Consider the following 14,398-nt stretch of genomic DNA (forward strand, 5'->3'; position numbering starts at 1 on the left):
TGCAGCGTGCCCATCCCCCCTGGAGGTTGACTTCTCGCCGTCTTTCTGTCTCTATGTCTCTCTCTGTCTGTCTGGCGAGCGACGCGCCCTATAGCAAAAAACCTCTCCAAAAAAAAAAAAAAAATTTCTTTTCTATTAACCTGGTTTTATGCGTTGATAAAAATTTGGAATTATATTTTGTAACAAGAATAGGTTCAAGATAAAGTCGAGATATATGTAACTCCTCACATGTCAACCCACATATTTTTATGTTTTTCTTTTGATGGGGAAATTGAGCTTGATAAAGCATATGAGATGATATTTTTCTTGTTAAACAGCTATCAAATACAAACTGGGAATGAGGTTTTTAAGCAGTTGCTTTATCTTTATTTGAGGAAATCTAGATTTGTACATAGGATTAGTGAGGAGAAACTTTCCATTAAAAGACACCCTGCTGGGGCCAGCCAGGTGTCATGGTGGTTAAGGTGGCTCTATCACACTTTGTAGTTTGACTTTGCAGTTCAAGTCCTGGACATGGGTGCAGTTCGAGTCCTGGACCTGGTGACTTGAAAAAGATGCTGGGGTGTGAGTGTGGGCATGCCCAAAATCCCGCAGGGGAGTGGAGGAGAAGGGATTGCAGAGTAGCCATCCCCTCGGGAGATAATTTCTCACCACCCTCTTTTCATGAGTGTACAAACCCTTATAGCAAAACTTCAATTTAAAAAAAAAAAAAAAAAAAGGGAAAGACATCCTGTTGTAGCCCAGCCATGTTGGAATACCCTGCCGTGATACTGTGCTCCTCAGGAGAGGGCCACATTGGAGGCCAGGATTCAGTTCTTTTTCTAATCTAAAGGCCTGTAATCCTAGCAACTCAGAAAGGCTAATGCAGGAGGATTGTGAGCTTGAGGCTAGACTGGACAATATGGAGAAACCCTGTCTGAAAAAAACATCCTGTTGTAGCCCAGCCATGTTGGAATACCCTGCCGTGATACTGTGCTCCTCAGGAGAGGGCCACATTGGAGGCCAGGATTCAGTTCTTTTTCTAATCTAAAGGCCTGTAATCCTAGCAACTCAGAAAGGCTAATGCAGGAGGATTGTGAGCTTGAGGCTAGACTGGACAATATGGAGAAACCCTGTCTGAAAAAGCCACCTGGGAGGCTGAAGCAGGAAGATCTTGATATGGCAAGATGCTGTGTTAAATTAAAAATAAACAACAGCAAAAACCCCTGTGGTTCTTATATGCATTCAAGCGGGCTTCAGTTTATACAATGCATTAACTAATATCTTTCAAAGCAAATTGTTACATAAAGTGTTTCTCAACTTCCTCGGTGAGATCACCAAAATAATACAGACTGAAATTTTCTATGCCTCCCCCCGACCCCAATTTAAGAAGTTTGGTAAGTATTCTAGTTTCTTCTGTTGCTAATAACAAAAATGCTTGAGTCTGGGAAATTTAAGAGAACGGAGGTTTATTTTTTATTTATTTTTTTTTTTGAGAGATTTTCACTGTAGGGCGCGTGCGCTCGCCAGACAGACAGAGAGAGACATAGAGACAGAAAGCGAGAAATCACCCCCCAGGGGGGATGGTCACGCCACAATCCCTTCTCCTCCAGAGAATGGAGGTTTATTTAACTGATAGTTGGAGGTTTAAGGTCCAGGGACCGTGCCTGGTGAGTGGCTTCTTGCTGGCTGTGAGGTGGCACAGGGCATCACAGCATGGCAGAGGGTAGGAGAGCTCGTAGAGCGGAGTGTGTCTCTGTCTCCTTCCCTCTCCTTGTGCACTCACTAGGACTCAGTCATGGGGACCTCACCCTGATGCCTGATTACTTCCAAAGGCTCCATATTTCAACAACATAATCAGATTGAGTTTCCTCTTAATACCTTCACAATACAGCCATATTCTAACACTTGAATTTTGGGGGACACATTCAAACCATAATCTAAGATAATTCTTTTTTTAGAGTTTTGAATCTAAATTTACTGGGCCAGTCCTGTGGCCTAGTCATTAAGGGAATCAGATCCTACATGGCTACCCATGCAGTTTGGTCCTGGCCTGGCAGCTTGTGAAACACACTGGGAGCATAAGCGTGCCTGCCCTCCGTTCAGACAGGATAGAGAGATGGAGGAGGGAGGATGGTGGTGTGGCCACTCCCTCATTGAGCAGTTCTTCTCCCCAACCCATCTGCAATATCTGTCTATCTGTGTATCTGTCTTTCTGTCTCTGGCAGCACACATACCCTCTGGAAATTAAAAAAAAAATCTAAACTTATTAATAGTTTTAAGAATCAAAGAAAGATCCCAAATACAATTTTGCTCAGAAAAATTTCAATAACTTTGGAAATTATGGTATTCTCAGCAGAATATTTATGGAGGTAGCAAAAACCCTAAATTGGTCATTTTGAAGGTGTAGCGTTTGAATCCATTCTCCTCTACAAATTTATTACTGACTTTTGGATACCTACTGGATAGATAGCTAGGAGATTTTTTTTTTTTTTTTGATAGATGTAAGTTGCCATACATAGGGTCAAACTCTTTATGTTTTTATAATTATTGGAATAATTATATATATAGTTGGCTATATATATATGTGTGTGTGTGTGTGTGTGTATGTATGTATATTATACGTATGTGTGTATATATATATGTATATTATATGTATGTGTGTGTATGTGTGTGTGTATATATATGTATGTATAGTTGGTTATGGAGAGCAGTTAAATAGAATCTATTATCAGCATGAGAGAAGCCAAAAAGTCAAAGCCACATTCTGAATAATGCAAACACAGTAAATGTTTAACCCCCTGCCACCTTGATAAAACCTCTTAAATTATTAAATCAGTATACCTACACAAAACTGACATGCTGTCAGGATAATGGAAACTTTAGATTTTCTAAGTCGGGTGCCAGATAAATAACTTTCCCTTTATATAAAGAATTTGCCAACTTGTCCAATTCCTCTGGTTGCAAAGCTTGACCTCGGTAGCTGCTTGTGATTCAGAGAATTCGGAGGCAGTACAAGTAATGACACTTGGATAATGGGCAGCAATTTAAGGGTGTCATGCTTCACAGAGCCAGCCCATCACAAGTACAGCTGAGAAATGGTACCCTGTGGCCAGCCAGCCAAATTGAAACTGAAGTGGTAATTGATATCATGGGCTATCACTCTAATGGGATTGTCACCCATTGATCTGAAATATTCATTTTTTAATCATGGGCAAGGAATTGGACAACTTAAGGTGACAGCTCTCTATTCTCAGGACTTGACACCTAGGCTACTGACATTGTTCTTTTCAGTTCTACAAATGTGACAGCATTTAATGCAATAGAATCAATGAATGAAGCTACCCAGAAAAGGTCAAGTGAGAGGTTTCTTTCTGTTTCTTCTGTTACATTGCACAAGCTGTTGAAACAATCCAGTCAAAAAACAGTTTGGCTTGGAAAAGGCCAGAAAAATAAACAGATTGATATTATGCAATATTAAAAAAAAAAAAAAAACTAAAATAGTGTTAGATCTTTAACCAGTGCATTTGAAAGAAATAAACTGTTCCCAGTGCTTCTATATTTTTTAAAATGACATATGACATCTTCAACACTAGATTTATTTCCACTTTAGTTTAATCACAGTGTTCTTTCTTTGCCAACGAGATTTAAGGTAGTATTTACTTTCTCTCTTTCTCATTTTCTTTTTTCTCCTTTTTGCAAAATTTAAAAAAAAAAAAAAAACTAAAATAGTGTTAGATCTTTAACCAGTGCATTTGAAAGAAATAAACTGTTCCCAGTGCTTCTATATTTTTTAAAATGACATATGACATCTTCAACACTAGATTTATTTCCACTTTAGTTTAATCACAGTGTTCTTTCTTTGCCAACGAGATTTAAGGTAGTATTTACTTTCTCTCTTTCTCATTTTCTTTTTTCTCCTTTTTTTTGGTCTAGCTTATTGACTTATTTCTGTAGAAATGGACAGTCTGACCCTTTGTGAAGTTGTGTCTACAATAGTCTTATTTCAAAGGGATTCTTTTTCCTTTTATTCCTCTAAACTTTATTGTAGTATAATTAACAAATTAAAGAATTGTGTATATTGGGACCAGCAGTTGGAGTAATGGCTATGTCGCTGGACTCCCATGTAGTCGACTGCGGTTCAAGTCTCAAACCCAGTAGCTTAAACTCATGCTGGGCACGTGTGCGTGTGTGCCAAGATCCCAAGAAGAGAATGAAGGAGAAGGGATTGTGGTGTGGCCAGCCCCCTAAGGGGTGATTTCTCGCTTTCTGTCTCTCTGTCTCTCTCTGTCTTTCTAGCGAGCGCATGAGCCCTATAGCAAAAACCTCTCCAAAAAAAAAGAATTGTATATATTTAAGGTATGTGATTGATATTTTAATGTATTTAAGATATATGATTTTTTAAATAATTATTTTATTTAACTTTATTTATTTATTTATTTATTCAAGCAGAGAGGGACAGAGTGAGAGAAAGAGAAATGAGAAAAGCCAGGTTTGGAACTTGAACTTTGGTCAGTCATATGAGAATCCAGTGCCCTTAACCACCACTCCACCTGCCAGCCCCAAGGTACATGATGTTTTGATTTGATGTTTGTATTATATATTTTGAAACAATGAGCTAATTAACATATCTATCACATCACATAGTTAATTTTTTTTTGGCTGTATAAATTTCAAGTATACAGTACAGTAGTTTTAACTATAGTCAACCATGCTGTAATTGTCCCTCTAAAACGTGTTCCTCCTGTATAACTGAAACTTTACCCTTTGACCAACATCTCAAACCCCCTTTTTTCTCTGTTTCTTGTGTGGGTTAGGCTAAGTTATGGTTTGAACCTTAACATTTTGAATATATTGGTTTAATGAGTACTAAAATAATTTTCTTTTTTTCTTTTATGGTAGGCGGGAAGAGACATAGAAGGGGAAAAGACAGAGATAGGTTGGTTTTGTTTATAGTGTTTTTACAGAGTCTCGCTATGGCTGTGATGTGATCCTTCTGCCTCAGTCTCCCAGATAGCTAGCATTACAAGTGCATGAATCTGTGCTTGGAGTGTTCAGGTTGGCCAGAGTCCTGAACCTGTGTCTCTCATGCAGCTTCCAGCCTCCTGAGCTGTGGTACAACCTGTGAGCCACTGTGGCTGGGTGTCTTTTGATATATAAGCAAAACCTACAGTTTCTTTCTTTTTTTGGAGAGGATTTTGCTATAGGGCATGGGCTCTCTCTAAAAACAGAGAGAAACAGAAAATGAGAAATCACCCCCCCCCCAAGGGGGATGGCCACGCCACAATCCCTCTGCTCCATTCTTCTCCTGGGATTTAGGGCGCACACGCACATACGCCTGGCATGGGTTTTTACCACATCGGGTTCAGGATTCAAACCGTAGTGGACTACGTGGGAGTCCGGTGAACATAACCATTACACCATCTGCTGGTCCCTTTGTGAACTCTTTGAAGACCCTTGTGTATTATATTCTTAATAGAACTCTATATATTGGCTTTTGTTTGGAGGGATTTTAGCTTATTTTTTTAGTTGATATTTCCTGATTACCTTGAGGTAATAAAATGTTAGTGTAGCCTTATCTTCTAGAGAAGTAAGTGCGTTGAAAATATTGTGAGTTACTTTGTGGAACAATTATTTTTTTTGTCCATTTAGATATGAAAAATTTAAAAATTAATCTCTAATTCTTCCCTCATATCTTGTTTATGATTCACCAACTCACAGCCTAATAGCCCAAAGTTCATATGTAAATAAACCTAAAAATTCAGCAATATAGTATTTTGAAAAAATTCTAGATTTTTAAAAGAATTTTCAATACTACAGGAAAATTCAGGGGCAGATGCCTTTTTACAGTGAATCTAAGTAGATTACTACTCAATGGAAAGGGATTTATTACTGCATGTTAGCCTTTTTCAAATAACAATTATGTATCTATGTCAAATTTTTATTCAGCAAAAATCTGTTGCATTCCTGTGCCAGGCACCTTTCCGGAATCTAGCAATAGCCTTTTCCTCTAAAGGCAGAATTTGTGATAATTGTATTTGGGCCAAGAATAATTATGAAAAAATACCGAACTTGGTCATTTGGGATGAACAATTTTTTTTTTAATTGAGAAATTTTTACTATAGCACATGTGTGCTCACTGGAGAGAAATACAGAAAGCAAGAAATTACCCCTTCCCGGGAGGGGGATGGCCACGCTGCAGTCCCTTCTCCTCCATTCTCCTCTTGGGAATTTGGGCATGCACCTGCCTAGCATGAATTTTTAAGCCACCAGTTCTGGACTGGCACTGAAATCACAATAGACTATGTGCAAGTCCAGCAATGTAGCCTTTACGCCATCTGCTGGTCCCTGGCAGGACCAATTTTTGATAAAATATTCTTCAATTTTTATAACTTCTATAATCGTAGAGTGGATCCACAGTTCAGTTTATAAGATTATTCCCAAAATAGAAACCAGTCTATCATTGCTATGGTTTTAGTTTAGTTAGCCCTAAAATAAAATTAGGAAACTTAAAAAAAAAAAGATGTTTTCTTTATAGACTTAACCAAGAGTATTAAATAAAATAATAAAACTTGCTGTTAGGTTCAAATTATCCAAATACTGAATGATCCACCTTCCCATAAACTATAAAACTGGTTTGATAAAATAATCTCGAATGTAATTTTTAGATAATATTTATGTATATGCCCTTAAGTGATTATTAACATTTATGCAGCACTATATAAAACATCGATGTTATAACTAAGATTTTTGAATTATGTTTATTTTACTTCTATTGAGCATATTTTCAATTAAAAAAAAAAGAATAGTCTTGTGGTAGTGTATACAAATATGGTATCCAGAGATGGTGAGGGTGTTTGATTTAGTTCTTCCTTTAAAAAATGAGAACAGCCGTTTCCCATGCTTGTTATAAGTCTAAATGGGATTATGTAAAAGGATTTCATAATTTGTAAACTTCAATTCAAAAGAAAGAATTACTATAATCTGGTTGCTTTTAAACTTCAGTAGCCAACTTTTGTTTTTGTTTTTTAAAAGAGTTTTTTTGCTATAGAGTGCATGCACTTACTGGAGAGACAGACAGAAAGCAAGAAATCATCCCCTAATTGCAATCCCTTCTCCTTCATTCTCCTCTTGGGATTTTGATGATGCACACACATGCCCCCAGCATGAGTGTCAAGCCACTGGGTCCAGGACTTGAACTGTGGTTGGCCATGTGGGAGTCCAGGGCCTTAACCAGTATGCCACCTACTGGTCCCCAGTAGCCAACTCTTTATTGCAATAGGGAACTTTTATTGAGGGTAGAGGTGATGAGGAAGAAAACACGATTTTTGGAGGAGAATATTATTACATTGATGACTTTAAGGATATAAATAAGATTATTGGTGGGGTGTGGATCTTTGCTTCCAGAGAAATGAAGACCACTTCACAGGCATCTAAATTAGTGTCAAACAATTTTTTTTTGAGCCATCTGGACTCTGGGCTAGTCAGCAAAAACAGTTGCATGGAGAAGCTAGATCACTCCAGGGTGGGTTTCTATATGATAACTGCCTTTAAGGCCAGAATTAGGGCTATTTCCTTTCCCTGGCTTCTTTGTTTCTAGCACATTTGACGAGTCTATTACTGAGTTCATATTGTGTATGATTTTGGGTGGAGAGTGAGGCATAAGGGTGGGAGTGGAAGGAAGCAAATTGGATTTTAAGACTGTACAACTTTGGTAGTTATCCCTTTTTTTAATAAATAATAGTATTTAGAATAAGAACAGTTTCATACAAAGAAAAATGCCTAAATTCTGAACTATAATTTTCCATGTTTTTGACATTATTTAAATCTCAGTGGTTTTTCTTTTAAGAAACAGACAAGGCAGAATTTAAAAATCCCAAACCCACACATACTATCTTCTCAATAACCCCACAAATTTTCTGTAGGAGAATATTTGAAAATGGGTAAGAAAAATGCCTTCTGGAAGAGAAGTTCTCAGTTTGTGTATTGAGTAATAGAAATTGCTGAAGTTTTAGATGGAGGCAGGAAAAATGTCTCCAAAGTAAAAATCCTTTGTATTGACATTAGATTTTGTATTATACCACAGTAACTTTTTTCAAACTTTTTTTTTCTTAGCATTTAACAGAAGAAAAACCTGATGGCCTTATCAATGAAGCTTCTAGGTATTACTATTTAAAGTATATATTGATTGCTGGCTAATTAGAAAGAAAATCATTAATGTGAAAACAAAAAATAAATGAAAAAATATAAAGACATAGTCAAGGAAAATTAATTTTTATAGTTGAATTATTGTTATCTACTCAGAATAGTCTGATAACTAAGATTTTATTTTAAAACCATTTTTATTGTAGCAATAAAGTGAGTGCTGGACATAGGAGTGCTTTGATTGTGAAAAATTTGGAACGTATTTATGTATAAACATTATTTTCTTGTTTCCACATGATTTCTTTGAAATTGAAGATTATAAAAAAACCAGTTGGCTCACCTACTGCCTTCTTTTACAGTAGGCAATCTGATTTCAGTGTTTATGTCATTCTGAACAACAGAGGAGTAAGTTTGGAAGGTTCCCCCCCCCCCGTTTTTTTTTTTGTTGTTGTTATAAAGTGTGTACACTAACCAGAGAGAGAGAAATCACCCCTCAGGGGATGGCCACGCTGCAATCCCTTCTGTATTCTTCTCTTGGGATTTTGTGCATGTGTGCATAAGCACACAGGGTGGTTTATTAATTTTTTAAAATTTTTTTAAAGGTTTTTGCCATAGGGAGCATGTGCTCCCTAGAGAGAGATAGTGAGAGGGAAAGTGAGAGCACACAGGGTGGTTTATTAATTTTTTAAAATTTTTTTAAAGGTTTTTGCCATAGGGAGCATGTGCTCCCTAGAGAGAGATAGTGAGAGGGAAAGTGAGAAATCACCCCCCACACCCCAGGAGGGATGGCCATAGTGCAGTCCTTTCTTCTCCATTCTCCTCCTGAGATTTTGGGCATGCATGCACACGCACCCCCCATGATTTTCAGGTCACCAGGTGCAAACCACAGTTGGCCATGTGGATATCCACACACACGCACCCCCCATGATTTTCAGGTCACCAGGTCCAGAGTGCAAACCACAGTTGGCCATGTGGATATCCACACCATAACCGCTATGCCACCTGCTGGCCCTAAAAATGAAAATTTTTAATTTGGTATTTAAAACTTTGAGTACTTTTCTGTTCCTGATGGATTTATCTTTACACTTGTAAATATTTAAAGTAGTTTGCTACTCTAAGCATATTTTTGCTAATGGTACAAAGGTTGGAGGTAGTGATTGTCACTAAATATGCTGCTGGATTTGAGTGAGGCCCTTTGGGATTTGGTATGGATGATCCAGCCTTAAATACTGAAGACTATAAGCAAGCATTTGATTTCCTGTCATTCTGGAGTGCGCTACTGTGTTTTGTAATTCTCCCTACACATTGCAGTTGGCCGTAATTATTATTCAAATTAGAATGAGCCTACATATTTCTGTAACTTTTTTCCTTATGAAATTATGCTTATTATAGAAAATATAAATAAGCCAAATAGAAAATATAGAAATGTTATAAAAGTAAAAAAAAAAATAGAAGTCTTCCAGTTTAAAGATTGCAACTGTCTTTATTTTGAGATACATACATTCAGTTTTTATTCATATAAAATTGACTGATGACTGAAACAGAAATTAGATTGTGATACATATATTGTTGAAGCCAGTTTTGTCAGAGAATTTAAAGTTAATTGAGCTTTGAGAATTTGATTATGTTCTTTGAGATGTAGCTTACGTAAGACTAGGATTAGAAACAGTGCGGTGATTAAAATTTCCTAAAAAACTGAAGAAAATTGAAAGAATCCCCACATTTTTCACTTCTGTTAATAGAAAATAAAATTTCAAGTTTTTTTGTATTTTAAAAAAGGAATTATTTAACTTTATTTTAATTTGACTAGAGAGGGACAGAGAGAGAGAGAAAGTGAGAAAGCAAGCTGCCAGGTCCAGGACCCAAACCGCAGTCAGCCATGTGGGAGTCCAGTGCTCTTAACCACTGTGTAACCTGCCAGTCCCTTCAAGTTTTTTTTTTTTTTTTTAAGAGAGGTTTTTGCTATAGAATATGTGCAATTGCTGCAGAGGCAGAGAGACACAGAAAGCGAGAAGTCATCCCTTAGGGGGAATGGCCACACTGCATTCCCTTCTCTATTCTCCTCCTGCGATTTTGGGTATGCACGCACATGCTCCCAGCATGAGTTTTAAGTCACCAAGTCCAGGACTCAAACCCTAGTTGACGACCTGGGAGTTAAGCGATGTAATCATGGCATCATCTGCTAATCCCCAAACTTCAAGTTTTAATAATCTATTGTTATGTAGCATTCCATCAATTGTGTTCTTTTTTAAAAAGAATTATTTTATTTTTTACTTAATTTATTTATTTAAATTTGACCAAAGAGGGACAGAGTGAGAGAGAGAGAGAGAGAGTGTGAGAAAGCAAGCCACCAGGTCCAGGACTCAAACTGCAGTAAGCCATGTGGGAGTCGAGCGCACTTAGCCGCTATGCCACTTGCTGGCCCCCATCAACTGTGTTCTTTAACTTGAATTTCTGAATATCTGTTTTACAGAGATAATGCATATTCATAGTGATGTAGAAGACAGTTGTCCAAGATCCTGACATATCTTTTAAAGAGCAGTTTTTAAAAAATTGTTTAATGTAATCCTTAGTGTTAAATGAACTTGTTTTCTGTAGTTCTTTAACAATTATGGTAAATATTACAAGAAATATTTTAGTAAATAGACTATCCTTATTCCTGTCATATTAGATATCTGTATTTTATGCTTTTCTTTACAAAGAAAATAATAAGTTGAAAATTATGATTTTGCTCGTATATTTTTTTTTTTTTGGAGAGATTTTCACTGTAGGGCGCGTGCGCTCACCAGACAGAGAGAGACATAGAGACAGAAAGCGAGAAATCACCCCCCAGGGGGGATGGTCACGCCGCAGTCCCTTCTCCTCCATTCTCCTCTCGGGATCTTGGGCACACACGCCCACGCGCCCGGCGTGAGTTTTAAGCCACCGGGTCCGGGACACGAACCGCGGTCGACTACGTGGGAGTCCTGCGACATAGCCATTACGCTAACTGCTGGTTCCCGCTCGTATATTTTTTGAGGCTTAGCTTTATAGCTCTAGGGTAGCAGGTAAGAGCACTTAATAACCAGTTGTTTTTTATTTTTGAGAGAGGTTTTTGCTGTAGGGTGCATACGCTTGCTGGAAAGACAGAGAGAGACAGAGACAGAAAGCGAGAAATCACCCCCCAGGGGAAGTAGCCATGCCACAATTCCTTCTTCTCCATTCTCCACTCAGGATCTTGGGGACACATGCACATGTGCCTGGCATGAGTTTTAAGTTGCTGGGCCCAGGACTCAAACTGTGGTTGACATGTGTAAGTCCGGCAGTGTAACTGCTATGCCATTTGTTGGTCGCACTCACCACTTTTTCAGTGAAACATGTGAGATCTGAATTATGTAGTATGACTATGGTTCTTCCCCCTTTAATGTAGGATATATACTATCTGCAGAATAAGTAGATGAGAAGTCAGCTGAATCAGTTTAATCACACTGCACTATATAGTTCTTGACTGATATATTGATGTGAATGAAGTATTTTCTACTTATTTTAATTTCGTAATGTTTCTTCTCTTGACATCTGTTCTTTGTTTGTAATTTTAGGCAAGTTGCTTTGGCAGATATCATTCTCATCAATAAAACAGACTTGGTTCTAGAAGAGGATTTAAACAAATTAAGGACAGCCATTAGGTACAAAATTATAAGTATGTTAAGTACCTAAAGTATATTTGTAAAATATTTTTAACACATCTAATTGAAACTTAAGTTTCCAGGTTGACCTTCTTTAGGCCTGGTAGAGAATCACATATATTGTTGTTGGCTAATTAACTGTTACGTAAATAGTGATATATAAAATGATTCTCCACTGCTTGCAGAATACTGTTGACAGTTCATAGGCCAGGATTTTCTGATACTGTCGTGCTTTTCCTGTCTTCTCTGATTCTTTCCCAGCATCCACACTTTGTCACTTTACATAAAGTGATTAATTTACTTTTGCACAGATATATATATATCTTGCCATATTTCTTCTTCTTTCATAATGTGTTCTCACTCTGCCCCTATACTTCATCTTCTCTGTTTTTCGTTAGTTTGTTTAGCATTTTCTCCGTTCTGTAGAGGTATTTTCTCTCTGCCACTCTTTTTCTGTAATGTCTTCTCTGATTCAGGTGGTGTCATTTCTCCTGAATCTTCATTGACTTATGTCTTCCTTAACTATGAACTCTGCCTTGTCTTCCAGTGTGCTTTTAATATCTTCAGTGTTCATGGCAAAGCTGATCGACATAGGATAATAGGATTTATACTCATATATGTGTTAAATGATCAGTCATTTTGTGACTGTTTGGGAGACTCCCATTCTTTTTGCAAACAAAGATGAACTTTTCAAATGAGGTTAGAATTTAGGGGCTTTGTTTTGAATTATTGAAAGAAAAAAATTTTTTATTGGCACCTTTTTTTTTTGATAGTGTGCTATAGGTTATGAGTACCTTTGAGAGAGAGAGAGAGAGAAAGAAAAAAAGATAGGGAGAGAGGGGAAAGTGAGAAATCACCCCCCAGGGGGGATGGCCATGCCACAGTTTCTTCACCTCCATTCTCCTCTTGAGATTTGGGGACACATGCGTGCATGTGTGTGCACAGCATGATTTTCAAGCCACCAGGTCCAGGACTGAGCTACTCAGTAGGCCATGTGGGAGCCAGTCACCTTAACCTCTGCTCCACCTCCTGGCCCTAAATTACTTTTTTAGACCAAACCAATGAATGCCATATATAAAGAGACATTCAATAGCTTTTATTATTGGTCATCTTTAATGAGTACAATGCTTTGTGCATGAAGGCTCAACATAACAGTTTTTAATACTTAAGACTTTTGCTGATATCAGATTTTGAATCTGTCTTACCAGTTCATATACTATTTTATAAATGGAATCAATAAAGATGAGGTTCATTAGGACATAGTTGGTAAAAATTAATGACTGTATAAGAAACTTATATATTTTCTACTAATTTGTTTTTAATTGTAATATCCTTCAATTTTGCTATAAAAATGTTTAATAACATCTCTGTGGCGGCTAAGATCATGGGCCTTGGTATCTACTTAGTTTCTAATTCTTGATCTTAGGGAATTTATTTAACCTTTCTTCTTCTTTTTTTGTTTTGAAAGATTTTTGCTATGGGCATGTACGCTCACTGGAGAGACAGAGACAGAGAGATAGAAAGTGAGAAATCACCCCCTACGGGGGCTGACCATGCTGCAGTCCCTTTTCCTTCACTCTCTTGGGATTTTGGGCATGCACATACACTTGCCTGGTGCAAGTTTTAAGCTACTAGGTCCAGGACTTAAACTGCAGTTGACTATGTGGTAGTCCAGTGATGTAATCATTACACCATCTGTTGGTTCCTTATTTAACCTTTTCTCTTAAGTTCGCTTGGAGAAAGTGTTGATAAATTTTGTACTGTGCCTGATACATAGTAAGTGCTCTGTCAGCCATTATCATCATTATTACAACATAGATTCTTTTTTTGTTAGCTTCTGTTGCACTCAAAATGAATTGAAAGGGGGGATGAAAGAGAAAGGTGACATATTTTGAAAATTCTAGAAAGGCAGAATGTGTGAATGGAGATTCTTTCTTTCTTTCTTTCTTTTTTTTTTTTTTTTTTGGAGACGTTTTTGCTATAGTGCACGTGAGCTCGCCAGAAAGACAGAGAGAGACAGAGAATCAGAAAGTGAGAAATCACCCCCCGCCAGGGGGGTGGCCATGCAGCATTCCCTTCTCCATTCTCCTCTCAGGATCTTGGGCACACACGCCCACGTGCCTGGCGTGAGTTTAAGCCATTGAGTCTGGGACTCAAACCCGCAGTCGACTACATGGGAGTCCAGCCACATAGCCATTATGCCATCTGCTGGTCCCTATTTCTTTAATTCCTTTTCCCACTGGTCTTTGAAATTTTGTTTCTCTTTTCAAAATCTTTTGTACCATTGTGATTGTTTGAAAGAACATAAACCCTTTAGTAACATTTTTGGCATAAAAGAGGTGATTATTATTGCTTGTTTTTTATATATTCATATTGATAATTAAACTGGACTGACGGTGGCAGTATTGACTATTAGCCAGCGTGTTGCCAGTGTGTTTTTTACAATGATAGCAGAAAAGAATTTAGAAGAAGCAGTTTAATAACTTACAGACCCTTTTGACTTTTCACCCCGCATCACATATCAGAATTGCAATTGACGAGGTTCAGATGCGAAGAGAAGTAAGCACGTTGGAGAGGAAATAACACTAGTCTCTCGGTTGTATAGGACA

The 14,398-nt window shown here is 37.6% G+C and overlaps 1 protein-coding gene across 4 annotated transcripts in view; it reads left to right on the plus strand.

The window, feature by feature from the left end:
* The window catches only part of ZNG1A (Zn regulated GTPase metalloprotein activator 1A), a 63,229-nt gene that overhangs the window by 19,319 nt on the left and 29,512 nt on the right, over positions 1-14,398 (plus strand). For 3 of the 4 annotated variants that reach the window (XM_006152462.3, XM_027773430.1, XM_027773431.1), the window contains exons 7-8: positions 8,095-8,141; positions 11,703-11,789. In XM_006152462.3, coding sequence (XP_006152524.1) covers positions 8,095-8,141; positions 11,703-11,789 — 134 coding nt within the window. The remainder of the gene's footprint in view (positions 1-8,094; positions 8,142-11,702; positions 11,790-14,398) is intronic. The other variant, XM_006152463.3, reaches the window with a different exon arrangement.

The sequence above is a fragment of the Tupaia chinensis genome, unplaced genomic scaffold, assembly GCF_000334495.1.
Source record: "Tupaia chinensis unplaced genomic scaffold, TupChi_1.0 Scaffold000354_1, whole genome shotgun sequence".
In the NCBI taxonomy this organism is placed as follows: domain Eukaryota; kingdom Metazoa; phylum Chordata; class Mammalia; order Scandentia; family Tupaiidae; genus Tupaia; species Tupaia belangeri.